General features: G+C 46.7%; 1 protein-coding gene across 1 annotated transcript in view; it reads left to right on the top strand.

The window, feature by feature from the left end:
• The first annotated feature begins 8,966 nt into the window (after positions 1–8,966).
• FBXW8 (F-box and WD repeat domain containing 8) overlaps positions 8,967–22,018 on the top strand; it is a 213,055-nt gene continuing 200,003 nt past the window's right edge. Inside the window, exon 1 of the mRNA XM_069754707.1 lies at positions 8,967–9,624. Within this exon, the coding sequence (XP_069610808.1) occupies positions 9,310–9,624 (315 nt within the window). The 5' untranslated portion in view covers positions 8,967–9,309. The remainder of the gene's footprint in view (positions 9,625–22,018) is intronic.

Raw genomic sequence — 22,018 nt, 5'->3', positions numbered from 1 at the left:
TGCTTTTTTGCAATGGCTTGCATGTATCCATGATGCCTTTCCTTCAAGCTTGACTGATGTAGGTGTTGTCAACAGGACTTGGAAGGGTCCGTCAAATCTTGGTTCAAGAGCCTTTCTGGTGTGTCTTTTTATATAGACTTGATCACCTGGTTCCAACTTGTGACTTCCTTCAGTGTTGTCAGGATCTGGAAGGGAAGCAAAAACTTGTGCATGCACCTTAGTTGTTTCTGAAGATTTTGCACATAGGAAGTCAGTGATTCAATATTTAACACAAGTTGCTGTGGAAAATAACATCCTAAATTGGCAGTCCTGCCAAACAAAATTTCATATGGAGACAGTTTAGTCTTACCCCTTGGGGTATTGCGTATTGAGTAAAGGGCCAGTGGAAGGCATTCTGTCCAAGGCTTTCCTGTTTCAGCCATGGCTTTCTGTATTTTTAATTTTAAAGTTCCATTCATGCGTTCTACCTTACCAGAACTTTGAGGATGATACGGAGTGTGTAACTGACTTTCAACACCCAACATTTTTAGTACATTTTGAAATATTTCTCCAGTGAAATGAGTACCTCTATCTGACTCGATCACTTCAGGGAGACCATAACGGGGCACCAGTTCGGTAACTAGCTTTACAGCAGTGTTTTTAGCTGAAGCCTTTCGAACTGGATAGGCCTCTGGCCACCCCGAGAACATGTCCACACACACCAACACATACTCATACCCATTACTCTTTGGCAGCTGGATAAAGTCTATCTGCAACCGTTGAAACGGGTAGAGAGGTCGGACGTGGTGCTTCATAGGGGTCTTTGCTGTCTGTCCGGGATTATGTGTCAGGCATATAGCGCATGCAGCACAATAGTCTCTTGCGTAGTTGCCAAAACCTGGAGCCAACCAGACTTGCTTTGCCAGTAGTGTCATTGCATTTGCAGACACATGCGTAGGGTGGTGCAATCCACCAACTACAATCGGGTACCAGGCTCTAGGTAGACATATTAGTCCATCTTTCTTCCAAATTCCCTCTTGTTCTTCTGCCCCTTCCTTTTTCCACCTGTCCCTCTCCTCTTCTCCTGCATCTTCCTGTGCTTGTCTCAGTCTATCTTCAGTATTTTCTGTGAGGTTTACAGTATGGACCTGTTGTAAGGGTTTGACTGCTGCTGCTTTGGCTGCTTTATCAGCCCTATCATTTCCCCTAGATTCCCTAGTGTCGAGTCTCACATGTGCAGCTACCTTGATTACTGCTACTTCTTTTGTTTCTTGTGCAGCCTCTAAGATCTGTTTGATCAGAGAAGCATGTTTTACAGGTTGTCCTGACGCTGTCATGTAACCTCTAGGTCTCCAGATTACTCCAAAATCAAACACAATACCATGTGCATACCTAGAATCAGTGTATATATTAGCTGTCTGATTCTCAGCTATTTTTAGAGCTTCAATCAATGCTGTTAGTTCTGCTTCTTGTGCAGATTGTTTCGGTGGAAGCGGTTCTGCTTTGAGAGTTTCAGATCCTGACACAACTGCATACCCTGTATGGAAGTTACCTGTGTCATCTGCAAACCTACTACCATCTATAAACAGCTCTAAATCTGGATTTTGAAGTGGTGTTTCGGATACATTGGGTAAGCCTACCGTTTCTTGTAAAATGAGCTCTGTACAATCATGTGTGTCTGTAGGGAAAAAATTTGTGTGTGTATCAGTGTCCTTATTCCCCCCTTTAGACTCGAGAGGTAGCAGTGTAGCTAAATTGAGAGTCTGAAGCCTTGCAAATGTGATAGTAGAGGGGAGCAGCAAAGAACACTGCAGCCGCAAATGTCTGGCCATGGAAATGTGTTTTGGTTGGACCTGGTTTAATATCCCATAAACATCATGTGTAGTTTGAACTGTGAGTGGATGCTCTAGGACAATTTCTGATGCTTTGTCCAACAATAGTGAGACAGCAACAACTACACATACACAGGTTGGCGCTGCTCTAGCTACGGGATCTAACCTTGCTGAAAGATATGCAATTGGTCTTTGTTTCCCTGCATGCTTCTGGGTAAGAACTCCTGTAGCATGGGAATCAACTTCTGCAGCCATAAGCTGAAATGGTTTGGTGTAGTCTGGTAGCCCTAACGCTGGAGCTGAAACAAGGGCATCTTTTAATTGTTGGAACGAAATCTGACCTTCTTTTGTCAACAAATAAGGTTCACTTTTTACACAGTCATACAGTGGTTGCATTAGTTGACTGGCATGTATAATCCATTGTCTACAATGAGACACTATTCCTAAAAATGCTCGTAGCTGTTTATGATTTCTAGGCTCATTCATCTGTCTTATTGCTTCAGTTCTTTGAGGTGTAAGATGCTTTTTACCTTGAGAAATGCAATGACCTAGAAAGACCACTTTGGTCTGACAAACTTGTAGCTTTTGTCTATTCACTTTACACCCTTCTTTTTCTAGGAAACATAGTAAACTCACAGTGGACCTTTCTGCAGTTTCTAGATCTGGGCAGCAAAGTAGTAGGTCATCCACATACTGCAAAATTACTACCTGTGGTTCGGGTTCAAACCTCAGAAGGACTGTTTGTAGGGCATTTGAATAAAGAGTAGGGGAGTGTATCATTCCCTGTGGAAGGCGTGTCCACGCCAACTGTTTGCCCTTAAATGTAAATGCAAACAAATGCCAACTGTCTTGGTGTAAAGGAACCGAGAAAAATGCATTTGAAAGATCTATTACAGTAAACACTTGAGAACTGGCTGGTATCTGTGATAGTAACGTATGAGGATTGGGTACAACTGGGGTGATTGGATCTAGAACTTTGTTTATTTCTCTTAGATCATGTACCATACGATATTTGGGCATAGAACCTTTATCAATCAAGAGTTCTCTTCTTGACTGGATACAGAGGAGTGTTAGCAGGTGATTGTATCTCTACCAAAACCCCTTTCTCTCTATATCCCTCTATCTGTTTTGTAATCGCTAGTTCCTGCTGGGCACTCACAGGGAATTGTCTGAGCTGTGGGAGAACAGTTCCTGGTTGCACAGATAGTTTTACAGGAGAGATATGCAATAATCCCACATCAGTGTCACCCTGTGCCCACAGTGTTTCTGGGACCGTTGAGAGGTCTAGATCTGTGGTGTACTCTTTTTCTTCAGTATAATCCTCAAAAGCCTGAATTCTAACATATTGTTCTAATGTTTCTGCATCATCAGGGATAGTCAGCATGACTGTGCCATCTTCCCTAAAATTGATGTTAGCTTCTAATTTCTTCAAGACATCAGTTCCCAACAAACATGTTGGGGCACCTCTGGCATACAAAAATCTGGATGCAAAACATTTAGGTCCTAATGAGACCTCTAGGGGCACAGTATATGGTAGTGTTCGAATTACCCCATCATAACCCTCAGCAAAAGTTGTTTGTTGTGAAATATCTTCCGGGTTTGGAAGAAAATCTTGATTCAAAATTGAGGAAGTTGCACCTGTATCTATCAAGAATGGAATCTCTCTCCCCCCTACATTCACCTGTATTATAGGTCTTCTAGCTGGTAGGGAAGTTTGTAACACATTGAGTCAATCTGAATCTGGTATGGGACCATCCACTATGGATGTCTGTTGGATGTCTGAGGGCTTATTCTTTGGTACAAATTTTCCTGATTTTATGTCTGCCTGCTTCTTTCTACATTCTCTCTGGAAATGTCCTGGTTTCTTGCAGTAATGACAGGGAAAATTATGTCTTGCCCTTCCACCTGTTGTGTTTGCTTGCGCTATTCTGACAGGCTTATGATTTTCTCTTAAATCCAACTCTATCCCTACGGCTTTTTGCCTGGCCAAGTGTGGGTCTTCCAAGGTTCTCTAATCAGGAGTTGCAGCCTTAAGTTTTTCCTTTACTTTTGGAGACAATCCATCTATAAAGGTTTTTGTAATTAACCTCATCATTCCTGGAGCGGTTAGATCTATTCCTTCATCTCTAAAATTATTCTCTACCCCTAGATAATATTCATCTACCGATTGTCCAGGTCTCTGAGCCACCACTCCCGTTGTTCCTCTCTGCCTCTGTTTCTGCCTCATGAAAACTATTAAATGGTCTACAAATTGTGTTCCTGATTCTATCGTTTGTAAGGCACCTTGTCCCGCTTGTCCCTCTTGTAGCTCCTGTCCCACCTGTGGCCTGTGTCCCTGTAGATGTGTTAGCAGTTCCTGGAAGAGACCAGGAGTCATTTTCATTCTACATAATTCCTCTCCATCTGCCCAGACTCCTGCATGAGTCTGCATAATTTGCTGTATATACTGTGCGAATCTAACTGGGTACTGGGTAGGATCTGGTGCATTATGTAGAAGAGACATTCCTTCAGCGGGGGACCAAGGGAAGTATTGTCGGGTTTGGTGATATCTAGTTGCCATTGCTCCATCTACACCAGTTTCTCTGAAGGGTTTCGGTACTATCCTAACAGGAGCTAACAATTGATGACCTCTGGGGGCCCCACAGGCAGAACATTCAGTTCTCCAGTCTGGATTCTGCTGGCCACAATTTTTGCACACCCATCCTTCCACCCCATTTAACCCAGGATATAAATTTGGTTTGGTTTGTCCTCCTTCAGAAGGTACAAATGGTTGAACATTCGGATCTAGGTAAGGAGGAGGAACTGAATGAGTCGTGGCACAACATTTTCCCGTACCCATACTCCATTTGGAAGTGTCTGGATCATACTTCCAATTCTCCTCTTTAGCTGTTTTTGAGACCTTTATCATACAGTGTATGATTTCTTCCCACCCATTGTCTTTGATAATTCCACCTCGTTCTTTACTCAGTCTTTCCCATTCAGTGCTAAACATAAGTGCTTCTGAAATTCCCAATTTTTCTCTTACCCTTCTGATCTGCCTACTGACTGTCTTTCCACATCTTTCCTGTATGATATCTTTTGCTTCTACTTGTCCTAAGACGGATTTTGTCTGTTTATTTCCCATTTTTCTTTTCAATAATAGCTGTATCTACCCTAGGTGACGTTTGGACAACCACCTCTCTGGAGTGATGTCTCGTTGCCTTCTCTCCTAGGGAGCTAAAATATTGAAGGGCTGATTTGCTCCGTTCTTTCTAATGTGCAGAATAAACTTGATTCCTACAATGCACGCAAACAGGATCAGCAACACCAAACAGATCACCAAACTCTCCGTCTCTGTTATCATACTTGTCCCAGGCTCATGGACTCGTGTCCTGGGCTCATTCTATCAAACTCTTATCCAAAAATGAAGGAACAAGTTTCTCAAAGAGAGTCAAGCATGGGCGGAGGTCTCCCCGAAAGGACGCAACCACATGACCCAGTTAGGCTGACTTCACTAATAAGACTTGTCCTAACAATTTCGGCTTATTGTTCTACGTACTTTTATCCTTCTTTCATAACATGCCACAACCTTCACACTTGTTCACACACTGCCAGGGACAGGACTCATAAATCTATACAATATGGTAACCCGAGTTTTATAGGTATCTACTCACTACTAGACTAACCCAGCGTGACACGGCTCGTAGAGATCTTTCGGATAATACAGGGCAGATAAAAGAGAACTAATAATGTCTCTTACATGGCCAGGTTTTTCAATTCATTTGCCGTCCATTATCCCAGATCTCCGTTGTCCGTATCCGTAGGTGAATCTCGAGTAGACACTCTCGCCTCGGGTCCCTGTTTCGGGCGCCAAGAAATGTTGAGTCCTTTTCCGTCCCTGGCTTCCTGGATGTAGGGATCCAAGTAAATGACACGCAGCACAAAGGTTGTGTGGTCATAAACAGGGGTAGCCCCGGAGCACGCCTGCCTCACTGGGCGCTGCCCCTTCTTTATATAGTAAGAAGTTAGGCATTTACAGACATGCGCACAAGCGCTCATATTTCATAATCACTTACAAAGCAAATCTATACTAGTGAAAAGTTACAATATCTGGTATGTGGGTGAAAGGCTACAATATCAAGGAGAAATGCGCGCGTGATTACTTCTATAAAAGGAAATGTCAAGTTTGCTGTGCAGAAGCAGATTTCATCTGGGAGACAAAATGGATCCTTTGGTTCAGTCTGGTCTCCACAGGGGAAAAGTCTTCTCTGATTACGGAGGCTTCCGAGTCCACACTCTCACATCCAGCCTTCACTACGGCTGGTATCTCCGCCTCAGTGCCCTCACGGGGAGCACTCTCTCTCAGGGAGCGCAGCGCTGCAGCCTGCTTTCTCTCTGGTGCACTGTCCCCTCTGTCTCGCGCGCTCTGCTCTCCCACTCTTTTCTGACTACACCCCTCTCTCTTCCTCTCTGCCCCCAGCAGTCACATGGTCCCCTCTGTCCAGGGCAGAAAGTCCTCCCGCCGACAACCCAGCTGTACGACTAAGTGGTTTCAGGTAAGGAGCAGGGAAAGCAACCTCCTTTGGGCTCGTCTTCCTCTTCACCCCCTTACATTCCCCCTCTCTTAAAGCCCGCCATTCCACGGGCGAGAACTCTTCATGCTTCTCTTTGTTCTTTTGAGGGGAGTCAGATACTTGCAATTCTCGCGTCTCCTTCTGCCTTTCTTCTTTCACATACTGCCAAACTAAATGGTTTAGGAGTTGTTCATCAGTCAGGTTGAGATATTCTTAACCTACTTCGTCGGCAGCCATAGAAGACAATTCCTCAAACGAATTTTGTGTTGTCACATTATGTTTTCCAACGGCATCCACGGTCCTCTTCTTTTTGGCTCGGCCGCTAGCAGATGCTTGCATAGACGATTTGTCCTTTTCTTTGTTGTTATCGGAAACTTCAGGGACTTCTTGCTAGGGCTCCTCAGTCTGGGGGCTTAGTGCAAGTAATTCTTCTCCATAGTTCCCCCTCTCTTTGACAGGAGCATTCTTGTCGAAACTAAAATCAGATGGATTAAGACCATCCAGGCCGGCCTCTTCGTCATCTGCGCCGGGCTCTGCGGGCATCACATCCCAGGGCTTCTCAGCCACACACCCTGTCTCACACAGCTGTTCCATTTGCTCTGTCCGATCAGGATCTTGCGAGCTGACAGCCAGCACACTCTTCACCTCAGGGGATGACATTAGTGGTTCCTCCTTCTCATCGACTAGGACCTTGAAAACGAGCATCGCAGGAACACTTGGCACTGGGGCTCTTCTCTTTCTGCCGTACCACTCCCCCCAGGGGCGTCGTTCCCTCCAGTTAGCAGGACCCTCAGAGGGGTGAGCGGATCTCTGCCACCGCTCTTCTCGGGTAGGGCAATTTCTGGACATGTGTCCCACCCTTCTGCATGACCAGCACTCACATCTGCCTCTGTCTGGAGGGAGCTTTAGTCTGGATCGTCGACCTCGGCAGGAGACATCTCTCATCTGCGGTTGCTCTTCCCCCCAGGATACGGAGTTACGCTCTGGGGCCACCACTGAAGCCTTCTTCATTCTTCATGCTACGCACCTCTCCTATATCTCTTTCTGGCGGCTTCCGCACGTTACCTCGGAGTATGCCGCTGGTCCCCAAAACGGCAGTAAGGGCTTTCCACAGAATCTCAATCTCTTCCCAGATTCTTCTTATCTTCAACCGGGAACCCCGGGTCCATGCCGTCTCCTCTTCATTCTGACTGGGTGCTCCGCAATTGTAGCGTGTAGGCAGTCTTCTTCGCCGAGCGGCACTTGTCTCACTTTGGGGGGCAGTCTCTCTTTCTCGCACTGGAAGGCTGTACTCTGCAGCAGGGGTCTTCTTATATTCAGCCACTTCCTCACGGACCTGCTTAACCTCCTTCTTCAAGTCTTCTACCCATTGAGGGGGGCAGTTACCTCCCGGCTCCATACCTTCCCCACTGGCACTACCACACCTTGCTCTTGGTCGCGTGCCTCACTCCCGACCTCAGATAAGGTCATATCTGGCTTTACTTGCATGCACTCTCACAGGGCCTGTTTCATTAACCCATCTCGCAAGCCTGTCACCAGTTGGTCTTGCAGCACAATGTCAATTGACCCCACACCTATGCCATCCTTCCGTATGATGGCAGTATGAAGCTCCTCCAGGGCATTCATATACTGCATCATGGTCTCCCCCTCTCTTTGTACCTGGCGAAACAGTCACATGCGTAGCTCCCCTACTCCCCTCCCCCCAACAACTCAGCTGTACGACTAACGGTATGTGTCCACGATCAGGATGGCCGGCGGTTTCGTCGGAGCGGCAAACCCGCTCTGCGCTAAGCTCCGCCCCCTATCTGGGACGCGATGATGCCGGATGTGTTCATAGCACACATCCGGGATCATCGCACCCCACCATAGGGCCCTGTGTTATACCTTGCGGCGACGAAGCGTCGCCGCAAGGTATACGGACATGCTGCGATCTTAAAAGACGCGCCGCATGTCCGATGTCCGGAGTCGCAGGGCCGCAGCGTGCGTGTTACCACGCATAGTGGAGACGGGATTTCATTAAATCCCCTCCACTATGCTGTAACATCTGGACGCTGCGTGTTTGACGCTGCGTCTCTATGCAGCGTCAAACACGCAGCGTTTACTGCACGTGGAAACATACCCTTAGTGGTTCCAGGTAAGGAGCAGGGAAAGCAACCTCCTTTGGGCTTGTCTTCCTCTTCACCCCCTTACAATAGGTGCTGACAATCAGCTTCATTATGCAAATTAGGTTCATTGTGTTTTTTAAAGGGACTCTATCACCTGAATTTGGAGGGAACAATCTTCAGCCATAGAGGCGGAGTTTTTGGGTGTTTGATTCACCCTTTCCTTACCCGCTGGCTGCATGCTGTCTGCAATATTGGATTGAAGTTCATTCTCTGTCCTCCGTAGTACACGCCTGCGCAAGGCAAGATTGCACTGTGCAGGCATGTACTATGGAGGACAGAGAATGAAGTTCAATCCAATATTGCAGCCAGCGGGTAAGGAAAGGGTGAATCAAACACCCGAAAACTCCGCCTCTATGGCTGAAAATTGTTCCCTCCAAATTCAGGTGACAGAGTCCCTTTAAGCTTTTTTTTTGTCTCTTGATCGTATGTCACGTTTTAAATAAAGCTTTGTTATTGACACTTCCTGGCCAGCACACAATAATGGAGATAAAAATGGATAAGGCCTCATCCAACAGTGTTATGCCTGTCTAAGTGCTAAGCCGTCTGCACTGATAAAGGGTTAATGCCCAGCTGGGAGCATTACCGGGGAGGCCGGACAGTACAAGCGCCATCTAGATCTGAACGTCAGGGTAGGAACCAATGTTTATGGCACAGTTCCTGGCCGGATGACTATCCAAGCTGCACAGGTTCTCTCTGGTGCAGGGGGCTCGCTGTTACCCTGGTAACGAAGCTTCCTTGCCCCCCAGCGCTCCCCTTCCCCACCATAATGGAGTGAGGCTTATGGTCACTATGGCGCTGGACGCCTCCCTGGAAGAGTTCCGCGATCGCTGGAGGGCAGAGCTCCGCGGAGAAATCGCAGCCCCGGTGCCTCCAAAACGCCGACGTTCTGCCCCCAGCCCGGAGCCCGAACCGGCCAGAGAGGAAGATGTGGCCTGGAGATGTCTGCCCGGGTCACCGCTCCCGGAGACGGACGGAGCGGAGAACCGATACCTGGCCCTGGCCGAGAGCCTGCTGCAGGAGAAGCCCGCGGGGGCCGCCGGACCGCCGTCACCGCACACTGCGCCCAGCCTGCTGGAGCAGCTCATCAGCGACCTGGTAACCGGGGAGGGAGCGTGACGTCACCAATCAGATGACGGCTGTTATTTTACCAGAGTGGGTCAGATAATGAAAGAAGCCAGCTGATTGGTCGTCTCAGCACAACTATTGCTTACACTGGTTATCTGCATTTACTAAAGTGTGAGGAGCCATAAAGGATGAATCTGAGAGCCGCACTGTCTGTATTAAAGGGAACCTGTCACCCCAAAATCGTATGAGCTAAGCCCCCCGTCATCAGGGGCTTATCGACAGCGTTCTGGAATTCATTCTGTGATGCTGTAGATAAGCCCCCGATGTATCCTGAAAGATGAGAAAAAGAGGTTAGATTATACTCCCCCAGGGGCGGTCCTGGTGCGATGGGTGTCATGGTCCGGTCCCTCCCATCTTTTTGCAATGACGTCCTCTTCTTGTCTTCACGCTCCGGCGCAGGCGTACTTTGTCCTGTTGAGGGCAGAGCAAAGTACTGTAGTGCGCAGGTGTTGGGCCTCTCTGACCTTTCCCGGCGCCTGCGCACTGCAGTACTTTGCTCGGCCCTCAACAGGACAAAGTACGCCTGCGCCGGAGCGTGAAGACAAGAAGAGGACGTCATCCTATGAAGATAGGAGGCACCGGACCGTGACGCCCATCGCACCAGGACCGCCCCTGGGGGAGTATAATCTATCCTCTTTTTCTTACCTTACAGGATACATCGGGGGCTTATCTACGGCACTACAGAATGCTGTAGATAAGCCTCTGATGCCGGTGGGCTTGGCTCATATACGACTTTTGGGGGTGACAGGTTCCCTTTAACGTGTATCATGTCATTTATGACGAAATCCAAGAAGGCAACAGATGTGTCCTATACACAGCGCTGCAATGAGGCCAAAAAGAAACTTCCATTACAGTGTCCTGCAGAAAAATCACAGTATTGGTCTCACCGGTCTGGTCGAGTGTCAGGGCAGTCCACATGGCACCTTGAGGAGGGGCTGTCAGATGGTCCTGTTACCCCCATTATCATCCTAGACTACTTGCTCCCACCAACTACCATCGAATAAAGTCCCGTCCAATGTCTCCTGGCACAGCCCCCACATGTCTCCGGCGCAGTGTGCGCAGCCTGTAGGAGGGGGTCTCCCTATGTAGGTGTTCACTGCATACACAACTACTAATAGAGTACCACATAGTGTTATAGGCTTCAGCTCAAACCGCAACATTAGTGGTGAGCGAGCATGTTCGGATAAGATGTTATCTGAGCATGCTCACGTGCTAACTGAGTGTCTACGACATGCTCGAAAATTATGTTCAAGTCCCCATGGCTGCATGCCTCATGGCTGTTTGGCAGCCACAACACATACTGGGATTGCAAAACAAACAGGTAATCCCAGCATGTGTTGCAGCTGTGTAACAGCCGTGAGACATGCAGCTGAGTAGACTCGAACATATTATTCGAGCACGCCAAAGACACTCAGTTAGCACCCGAGCATGCTCAGATAACACTTTATCCCAGCACGTTCACTCATCACTAATCAGACTCTGCTCTGACATTCCCTTTTCTACATTGATCATGTAGATCAGGACCGCTATCGTAATGTAAGAGTGTCAGTAAAGGTGCTCTGATCGGTTTGGTCACTTCGTGCGTGTACCTGGCGCATGTGCTTGGCTTGAACAGTCATTTTGTTTGTTGACAGAATCACTTAAAACTGCTTATTAACGGACTATTCCCTTTAATAGTCTGCCAGGCAAGCCAAATACAGTTGGTTGTATTTTCATAATTAAAGGCTTTTTCTAACTGGTCATAATTATGTATAAAATGGCTCAGACCAATTAAAAATACCAGATGATACTGACCCTAAGGCTATATTCACACGTTGCGGTTTTTACCGCGGAACCGCAGCGATTTTGCCGCGGCGGGTCCGCTGCAGTTTCCATAGCGTTTCCATTTACATGTAAACCCTATGGAAACCGCAAACCGCTGTGCACATGCTGCGGGAAAAACCGCGCGGGAACGCAGCGGTTTAAAACCCGCAGCATGTCACTTCTTTGTGCAGAATCGCTGCGATTCTGCACCCATAGGAATACATTGAACCGCTTACTTCCCGCATGGGGCTGTGCCCACGTTGCGGGAAGTAAGCGGATAATGTGCGGAAGGTACCCGGGGTGGAGGAGAGGAGACTCTCCTCCAGGCCCTGGGAACCATATTTGGGGTTAAAAAAAAGAATAAAAATAAAAAATCATGTTATACTCACCCTCTGAAGTCAGCGCTGCACGCGGCCGTCCGGTCAGAGTTGCTGTGCGACCAGGACCTTCGGTGACGTCGCGGTCACATGACCGTGACGTCACGAAGGGTCCTTCTCGTACAGCATCTTTGGAACCGGACCGCCGGGTGCAGCGCCGAGGGATCGGGACGTCAGAGGGTGAGTATAACCAATTTTTATTATTTTTAACATTACTATTGATGCTGCATATTGCTGCATATGCAGCATCAATAGTATAGGCGGAAACCGCGGAACAAACCGCGATAAATCTGCAGGGAGAACCGCAGTTGTTTTGCCCTGCAGATTTATCAAATCCGCTGCGGGAGAACCCGCAGGGACAGGACGCTATGTGTGAACATAGCCTAACGATCCCCCGCAGGCCCCATTCCAGCGTTCATCCAGTTCCTCTTGGGTTCTTTCTTTCTAGACTCGGCCTTGGCTTCCTGGAAGTAGCCAGAAATGCCTGCTCAGTTAGTCCCTAGCAGCGGCAATGACCCTCCTCAGTCTGCGATTAGCGAGGCAGGCATTTCCGTTGTACAATGATGGGACCTGAAAGCAAAGCTTAGTTGGAGCCAGGTAAGCATTGGAATTGGACCTGTCGAGGTTTGCCACGTATCATTTGAGTTCTTTCTAAGGGGAATCTGTCAGCAGGATTGTGCACAGTAACCTGCAGACAGTGTCAGGTCGGCGCCGTTATACCGATTCCAGTCACACCTTGCCTGATGAAATCCGTTTTGTGGTTGTTTTTAATCTTTATTTTCAGATTTCATTTAGGCAATGTGCACACGTTGCGGATTAGGCTTAGGAATTTCTGGTGCGGATTCTACCTCTCCTGGCAGAAAACGCACCTGCGGATTTGTCGCGTTTTTTGTGCGTTTTTGCTGCGGTTTTCTCATTGATTTTTTTTTTCTCATTGATTTACATTGTACTGTAAATCAATTGCGGATCTGCAGCATTTCTGCACCTCAAAAAACGCTGCGGATCCGCAGAGAATCCGCAACGTGTGCACATACCCTTAATGATATGCCTGTGCTCCGGGGCCGGGTCTTCATGTGGTATGCATCTGTATGCGCTTCTGACGGGTCACTGATCCCTCAGTCAGCTGCCCCTTATTTTACATAATGAATATTATATACTGTATATACTCGAGTATAAGCCGAGGTACCTAATTTTACCTCAAAAACTGGGAAAACGTATTGACTCGAGTATACGCTGAGGAGGGAGATGCAGCAGCTACTGGGTCCATGAGTCTCCCCTCTCCCCGTCGATCTGCGAGTCTCCCACCGGGTTGTTTCTTACCCACTTCTTCACAGCAGCTGCATCGGTGGAGCAGCGCCATCCTGTCATGTATGGAGTCCCGGAGGTAGCAGCATGCCGGTAACGTATGGAGCAGCTGTAGCAGTCGTTGAGGCAAGCGGTAGCCGTACAGCAGGTGGAGGTTGCAGGCGGCCTGTATTTTCGCTGCGTGCACTTCACTTCCGGTCCCACTCATTATGGCTTATGAATATTCCCATAGCCTCCACCTGCCGTACTGCTACCACTAGCTCCATACATTACCAGCACGCCGCTACCTCCAGGACTCCATACATGACAGGATCGCGCTGCTCCACTGCTGCTGTGAAGGAGGGGGTAAGAAACACCCCCGGGGAAGAGACAAGGATCGGGGGAGAGGGGGAACAGACTGGTGGGGGTGACTTTTGTATAAGCCGAGAGGGGCACTATCAGCCTAAAACAAGGGCTGAAAATCTCAAATTATACTCGAGCATGTACGGTACATAATGTCTGAAAATGGCGCTTGCTGTGCCTGTGCAGTAGCAGTTATCGGCAATCCATCTTGGAGGAGGACATTTTTTTCCTCTAGTAAGATAGCTGCTACTGCGCAGGGGCGCTATCTAATCACTGGTAACTGCTACTGTGCAGACGTGGCTGGCGCCATTTTCACACACTTTTTTTCTGATGAATTTATAGCATGACATAAACCAGTGAACTGCACATTACACATGCGATAATGCTGCTCCACAGGTGCCGGCACCTGCCTGCTGCAGGTGTTTTTTTTTTTTGTTTGTTTTTTTAGAGATAGATATATATAATGTATAATCATTACGTAAAAATAGGGGGCAGGTCAGTGAGGGATCAGGGACCTGTTAGAAGCAATACTAATGAACGCCTAAGCAGAGCACCACATGAAGACCCCCCACAGGCCGCCCCGGAGCACGAGCATATCATTAACCCAAAATAAAGATTAAACGACAACCACAAGACGGATTTCATCAACCCAGGTATCATTGTAATCAGTATAACGGCGCCGACCAGACACTGTGTGTAGGTTACTGTGCACAATGCTGCTGACAGGTTCCCTTTAATTCATCTGAGCCTTTTAAAATGTAATTTTAATCAGCTGAAAAATACCTTGAAGAAAACAAAACCTGTTCTCTAATTTTTCTTTTAATATTGGGCAGATTTATTAAAACGGTCTAATTTTTAGAGCATTAAAATGCACCAGCTTTATCACATTGGCTTATACTGGTTGATAGACTGAGTCTGTGTGTCTATACTACGAGTACACCACTTATTAGTTGGAGGATTTTGTTTCTGAAAATGTGGCACATTTCTTCACACGCAGAATTACCACAACCCTTTTCAGTAGACTGCCCCTGTTACACAAAGCCATGCCCCTTTATTGAATGAACAAAACAAAGTGCCTAATCCATATGATAAAAGTGGTGCGCGCCATGACAGAGCGTTCCTTTTCCTTTATGCCTATTTACCATAAATTACCATTTACAATCTTCCCTCTGTTTTGGGGCCGTGTCCCCTCTTCATTTCACATACATCAGAAACATTGCTGACAAAACACAAACTCCACACTTACTGATTTGCTCACAAGTGGAAGAGATTTCAACAACTTTGCAGGGGAAATTGTAATTGTAGGTACGGTAATAGTGCCATTCCGAAATGCCCAGCGTCTTGTCAGTCTTTTCAGTAGCCCTCTCTATAGCCTGCACTATCCACTCAACAATATCATTACCTTGACTACTGCCATGTGCAGGTTTCCATGTTCCAGCAGACAAATACTCTCAAATGTGACTTTCCAAAGAGCCACATCATTAACTAGAGTCAGAAATTAATATTTTAATGTTTGTCTGTGTGCTCTTAATTGGCCTGGCAACGTTAAAGAGCCATTTAGCCAGACTTCGGAAGTAACAGAAGAGAAGCTTTCTAATCGCCAAGTCAACAGGCTTTGATTACATAAATTAAACCGTTAATTTGAGCCTGCTCCCATTTGCTTTCTTAAATGGATAACAAACGTCTGTGCTTGGTTTCGGCTGCACAAAGAGCTCGCTTGCTGTGCTTAAATAGCATAGCCTCAAAACAAAGCCGCAAAGCCATCCCTCATTTATGGGACCTGAGGTTGGTAATTCCTTTGTTAAACACCAACAGGTGGCACTAGAGTTCTAGTCCTCTTCCTCTCTGAAGAGACAATTTGCATATTTCCCAGAGGAGCATTGCGGCTTTAAGCCTGCTCATCACAGTCAGCTTAGCATGTCAATCACCACAAGGAGAAACGCTACTTCTTAGATAACGGTCAGACCCCTCTCACACAGCCAAATCAGATCTCCACTCTGCACTGATGAGGGGCAGTACCCCGAAACACAGTGTCTGCAAATTGAGATTCTGGTTTGGCTATTATCCGAAGTCATGTGACGAGGCTCGTTAAAGGGTCGACATTGAGTGTTAGGATTGCTTCTTCCAATAGGTGACACTAGAGTTTTAGTCCTCTTCCTCTCTAAAGAGACAATTTGCATATTTCCCAGAGGAGCATTGCGGCTTTAAGTCTCCTCATCGTGGCATGCTTAGCATGTCAATCTCTGCAAGGAAAATTGACACTTCTTGGATATTAAACATCACATAAAACTTAAAAGGACAATACAACAGTGTGGCGGCACTAAACCAAATTGGTTGCAGAACAGACACCATAGCTGGAATAAATGTAAGTTTGTGCTACGGGTTTTGGAACTTTCAGTAATGTTTATGTGAGGGTGCAGGTAGACATCCTTACACATCGGACACAGATCAGACTGCAATGCTCGGACTGGCCGGCAGCTCTACCTACCCAAGCGTGACAGCTTCACATATTTCATTGAAATTCTCATGCCCGGTTCTGGAGATCAGCCGGTCAGTCCAATCACTGCAGTCCAATTTATACATCCATCTGACTGCGCCTTTATGCTGATCATTGCCATGAAAATTAAACCTGGTGATTGAAATTCAGATTCCCTTAAAGAGGTTGTCCGGGCTTTGTGTATAATTTGTGTGTGTACCTAGGATGCAGAATGCTCACAGTGTGTAATATACTCCCTGTCAGCATTCTGCACGGTGTCCTAGATATCACACTTAGTCATGTGAGCAGCTCCCTCCTGATTCTGGAGGCACTGCTCACTCCTAGAGATCTCATGTCTGGCAGAGACTGGTCGTAAACGTCACAACCGACACCAGGACTCCAGTCTCTGCAAGAACCTCCCCGACTCCTGCTCCCTCCTCCCATGTAGCATACAGTGCCAGGCAGCAGGGAATGGAGTCAGATAATTGGAGAAACCAGGAAGGAAAAGGCTTCTACATAGGTGAATGTAATGTGTGCATCCATCTATCCATCCATCCATCCACACATCACTATAAACTGAGGTTCTACAGCAGATGAGGTATATTATGATGTATACATGTAGATATACAACACTATAGACTGAGGTTCTGCATCAGTTGAAGTGTATTATGTAGTATGTACAAGTGCTCACTAAATTAGAATAGCTTCAAAAAGTTAATTTATTTCAGTTCTTCAATACAAAAAGTGAATCTCATATATTATGTAGTCATTACAAACAGTGTGATCTATTTCAATTGTTTATTTCTGTTAATGTTGATGATTAAGGTTTACAGCCAATGAAAACCTAAAAGTCATTATCTCAGCAAATTAGAATAATTAACAAAAAAACACCTGCAAAGGCTTCCTGAGTGTTTAAAAAGGACCCTTCGTCTGTATCAGTAGGCTCCACAATCATGGGGAAGACTGCTGACTTGACAGATGTCCAGAAGGCAGACATTGACACACTCCACAAGGAGGGTGAGCCACAAAAGGTCATTGCTAAAGAAGCTGGCTGTTCACAGAGTGCTGTATCCAAGCATATTAATGGGAAGTTGAGTGGAAGGGAAAAGTGTGGTAGAAAAAGATGAAGAATCAACCTGGAGAACCGCAGCCATGAAAAGATTAAGAAAAGGCCATTCAAAAATTTGGAGGAGATTCACACGGAGTGGACTGCTGCTGGAGTCATTGCTTCAAGAGCCACCACACACAGACGTATCCAGGACATGGGTTACAAGTGTTGCATTCCTTGTGTCAAGCCACTCATGACCAATAGACAATGTCAGAATCGTCTTACCTGGGCCAAGGAGAAAAAGAACTGGACTGTTGCTCAGTGGTCCAAGGTGTTGTTTTCAGATCAAAGTAAATTTTGCATTTCATTTGGAAATTAAGGGAATCTGTCACCCCAAAAATGGCCTATAAACTGAGTCCACCAGCATAAGGGGCTTATCTACAGCATTCTGTAATGCTGTAGATAAGGCCCGATTTATCCTGAAAAATAAGAAAAACAGGTCCGGTCCAATGGGCGTTGCGGTCCGGGTCCGGCGCCTCCCATTTTCATACGATCACGTCCTCTTCTTGCTGCAGCTCCTGTGCAGGCATACTTTGTCTGCCCTGTTGAGGAGCAAAGTAGCAAAGTACTGCAGTGCGCAGGCACTGGGAAAGGTCAGAAAGGCCCAGCACCTGCACATTGCAGTACTTTACGCTGCCCTCAACAGACAACGGGCAGACAGTGCGCCTGCGCAGTAGCCGTGGCAAGAAGACAAGAAGAGGACGTGATCGTATGAAGATGGGAGCCGCCGGACCTAGACTGTGATGCCCATCGGACCGGACGGCAGTGGGACTGCCCCTGGGTGAGTATCATATAACTTGTTTTTCTTATCTTTCAGGATACATCGGGGGCTTATCTACAGCATTACAGAATGTTGTAGATAAGCCCCTGATGCTGGTGGCCTTAGTTTATAGGCCAATTTTGGGGGTGACAGATTCCCTTTAAGGTCCCAGAGTCCAGAGGAAGAGTGGAGAGACAGACAATCCAAGCTGCTTGAGGTCTAGTGTGAAGTTTTGTGTTTAGTACACAAGCCTTGGATGTACAGTTGAAATCAGAAGTTTACATACACTATATAAAAAGTTTCCACAATCAGTGATGGTTTGGGGAGCCATGTCATCTGCTGGTGTAGGTCCACTGTGCTTTATCAAGACCAAAGTCAGCGCAGCCATGTACCAGGAAATTTTAGAGCACTTCATGCTTCCCTCTGCCGACAAGCTTTTTGGAGATGGAAATTTAATTCTCCAACATGACTTTGCACCTGTCCACACTGCCAAAAGTACCAATACCTGGTTTAAAACCAACAGTATGACTGTGCTTGATTGACCAGCAAACTCGCCTGACCTTAACCCCATAGCGAATCTGAGGGGTATTATCAAGAGAAAGATGAGACACCAGACCAAACAATGCAGATGAGCTGAAGGCTGCTATCAAAGCAACCTGGGCTTCCATAACACCTCAGCAGTAATTGATGCAAAAGGAGCCCCAACCAAGTATTATTGAGTGCAATAACTGAACATACATTTCAGTAGGCTAACATTTCAGATTGTAAAATAATTTTTCCAAGCTGGTGTTATAAAGAATTCTAATTTACTGAGATAATGACTTTTGGGTTTTCATTGGCTGTAAGCCATAATCAACGTTGACAGAAATAAACACTTGAAATAGATCACTCTGTTTACAATGATTCTACATAATGAGATTCACTTTTTGTGTTGAAGAACTGAAATAAATTAACTGTTTGATATCGTAATTTAGTGAGAAGCATTTGAATGTAGACACACACACACACACACACACACACACACCTCACAGTTCTTGTATGTCTGGGATCACCACTGTAGATGTGGAGTGGAGTGATTGTACTGCTTTCCACAGATGGGGCAGTGTTATGCTGTGCTATCAGGCAACACAGTGTGCAGTAATCAGCGCACATACAGTGATATGGCAATAACCCAAAAACAATAGAACAAGCTCTGAGACGTGGAATCTCTGCAGACTGCAATACCTGAACCTATCCTCACACAACTAAAAGCAGCAGTGGATTGCGCCTAACACTACCTATGCAACTCGGCACTGCCTGAGGAGCTGACTAGCCTGAAGATAGAAATACAAGCCTGACTTGCCTCAGAGAAATACCCCAAAGGAATAGGCAGCCCCCTACATATAATGACTGTTAGCAAGATGAAAAGACAAAACGTAGGAATGAAATAGATTCAGCAAAGTGAGGCCCGATATTCTAGACAGAGCGAGGATAGCAAAGAGAACTATGCAGTCTACAAAAAACCCTAAAGCAGAACCACGCAAAGGGGGGCAAAAAGACCCACCGTGCCGAACTAACGGCACGGCGGTGCACCCTTTGCGTCTCAGAGCTTCCAGCAAAAGAGAATAGCACAGCTGGACAGAAAAAACGGAAACAAAAACAAAGTAACACTTATCTAGCAGAGCAGCAGGCCACAGGAAAGATGCAGTAGCTCAGATCCAACACTGGAACATTGACAAGGAGCAAGGAAGACAGACTCAGGTGGAGTTAAATAGCAAGGCAGCCAACGAGCTCACCAAAACACCTGAGGGAGGAAGCCCAGAGGCTGCAATACCACTTGTGACCACAGGAGTGAATTCAGCCACAGAATTCACAACAGTACCCCTCCCTTGAGGAGGGGTCACTGAACCCTCACCAGAACCCCCAGGCCGACCAGGATGAGCCACATGAAAGGCACGAACAAGATCTGGGGCATGGACATCAGAGGCAAAAACCCAGGAATTATCCTCCTGAGCATAACCCTTCCATTTGACCAGATACTGGAGTTTCCGTCTAGAGACACGAGAATCCAAAATTTTCTCCACAATATACTCCAATTCCCCCTCCACCAAAACAGGGGCAGGAGGCTCCACAGATGGAACCATAGGTGCCACGTATCTTCTCAACAACGACCTATGGAATACATTATGTATGGAAAAGGAGTCTGGGAGGGTCAGACGAAAAGACACCGGATTGAGAATCTCAGAAATCCTATACGGACCAATAAAACGAGGTTTAAATTTAGGAGAGGAAACCTTCATAGGAATATGACGAGAAGATAACCAAACCAGATCCCCAACACGAAGTCGGGGACCCACACGGCGTCTACGATTAGCGAAAAGCTGAGCCTTCTCCTGGGACAAGGTCAAATTGTCCACTACCTGAGTCCAGATCTGCTGCAACCTGTCCACCACAGAATCCACACCAGGACAGTCCGAAGACTCAACCTGTCCTGAAGAGAAACGAGGATGGAACCCAGAATTGCAGAAAAATGGAGAGACCAAGGTAGCCGAGCTGGCCAACGGCAAAAATGACACCCAATCATCCTGGTCAGCAGAAACAAAACATCTCAGATATGTTTCCAAGGTCTGATTGGTTCGTTCGGTCTGGCCATTAGTCTGAGGATGGAAGGCCGAGGAAAAAGATAGGTCAATGCCCATCCTACCACAAAAGGCTCGCCAGAACCTCGAGACAAACTGGGAACCTCTGTCAGAAACAATATTCTCAGGAATGCCATGCAAACGAACCACATGCTGGAAGAACAAAGGCACCAAATCAGAGGAGGAAGGCAATTTAACCAAGGGCACCAGATGGACCATTTTAGAAAAGCGATCACAGACCACCCAAATGACCGACATCTTTTGAGAAACGGGAAGGTCAGAAATGAAATCCATCGAAATATGTGTCCAAGGCCTCTTCGGGACCGGCAAGGGCAAAAGCAACCCACTGGCACGTGAACAGCAGGGCTTAGCCCTAGCACAAATCCCACAGGACTGCACAAAAGCACGCACATCCCGTGACAGAGATGGCCACCAGAAGGATCTAGCCACTAACTCTCTGGTACCAAAGATTCCTGGATGACCAGCCAGCACCGAACAATGAAGTTCAGAGATAACTTTACTAGTCCACCTATCAGGGACGAACAGTTTCTCGGCCGGACAACGATCAGGTTTATTAACCTGAAATTTCTGCAACACTCTCCGCAAATCAGGAGAGATGGCAGACACAATGACTCCTTCCTTGAGGATACTCGCCGGCTCAGATAACCCCGGAGAGTCGGGCACAAAACTCCTAGACAGAGCATCCGCCTTCACATTTTTAGAGCCCGGAAGGTACGAAATCACAAAATCAAAACGAGCAAAAAATAACGACCAACTGGCCTGTCTAGGATTCAAGCGCTTGGCAGACTCGAGATAAGTAAGATTCTTATGATCAGTCAATACCACCACGCGATGCTTAGCTCCCTCAAGCCAATGACGCCACTCCTCGAATGCCCACTTCATGGCCAGCAACTCTCGGTTGCCCACATCATAATTACGCTCAGCAGCAGAAAATTTCCTGGAAAAGAAAGCACATGGTTTCAACACTGAGCAACCAGAACCTCTCTGTGACAAAACCGCCCCTGCTCCAATCTCAGAAGCATCAACCTCGACCTGGAACGGAAGAGAAACATCTGGTTGACACAACACAGGGGCACAGCAAAAACGACGCTTCAACTCCTGAAAAGCTTCCACGGCAGCAGAAGACCAATTAACCAAATCAGCACCCTTCTTGGTCAAATCGGTCAATGGTCTGGCAATGCTAGAAAAATTACAGATGAAGCGACGATAAAAATTAGCAAAGCCCAGGAATTTCTGCAGACTTTTCAGAGATGTAGGCTGAGTCCAATCCTGGATGGCCTGGACCTTAACCGGATCCATCTCGATAGTAGAAGGGGAAAAGATGAACCCCAAAAATGAAACTTTCTGCACACTGAAGAGACACTTTGATCCCTTCATGAACAAGGAATTAGCACGCAGGACCTGAAAAACCATTCTGACTTGCTTCACATGAGACTCCCAATCATCTGAGAAGATCAAAATGTCATCCAAGTAAACAATCAGGAATTTATCCAGATACTCACGGAAAATGTCATGCATAAAAGACTGAAAAACAGATGGAGCATTGGCAAGTCC

Source organism: Ranitomeya imitator, chromosome 1 (genome assembly GCF_032444005.1).
Source record: "Ranitomeya imitator isolate aRanImi1 chromosome 1, aRanImi1.pri, whole genome shotgun sequence".
NCBI lineage: Eukaryota > Metazoa > Chordata > Amphibia > Anura > Dendrobatidae > Ranitomeya > Ranitomeya imitator.
The sequence above is the reverse complement of the archived record's forward strand: the minus strand, read 5'-3'. Positions and strand labels throughout refer to the sequence as shown.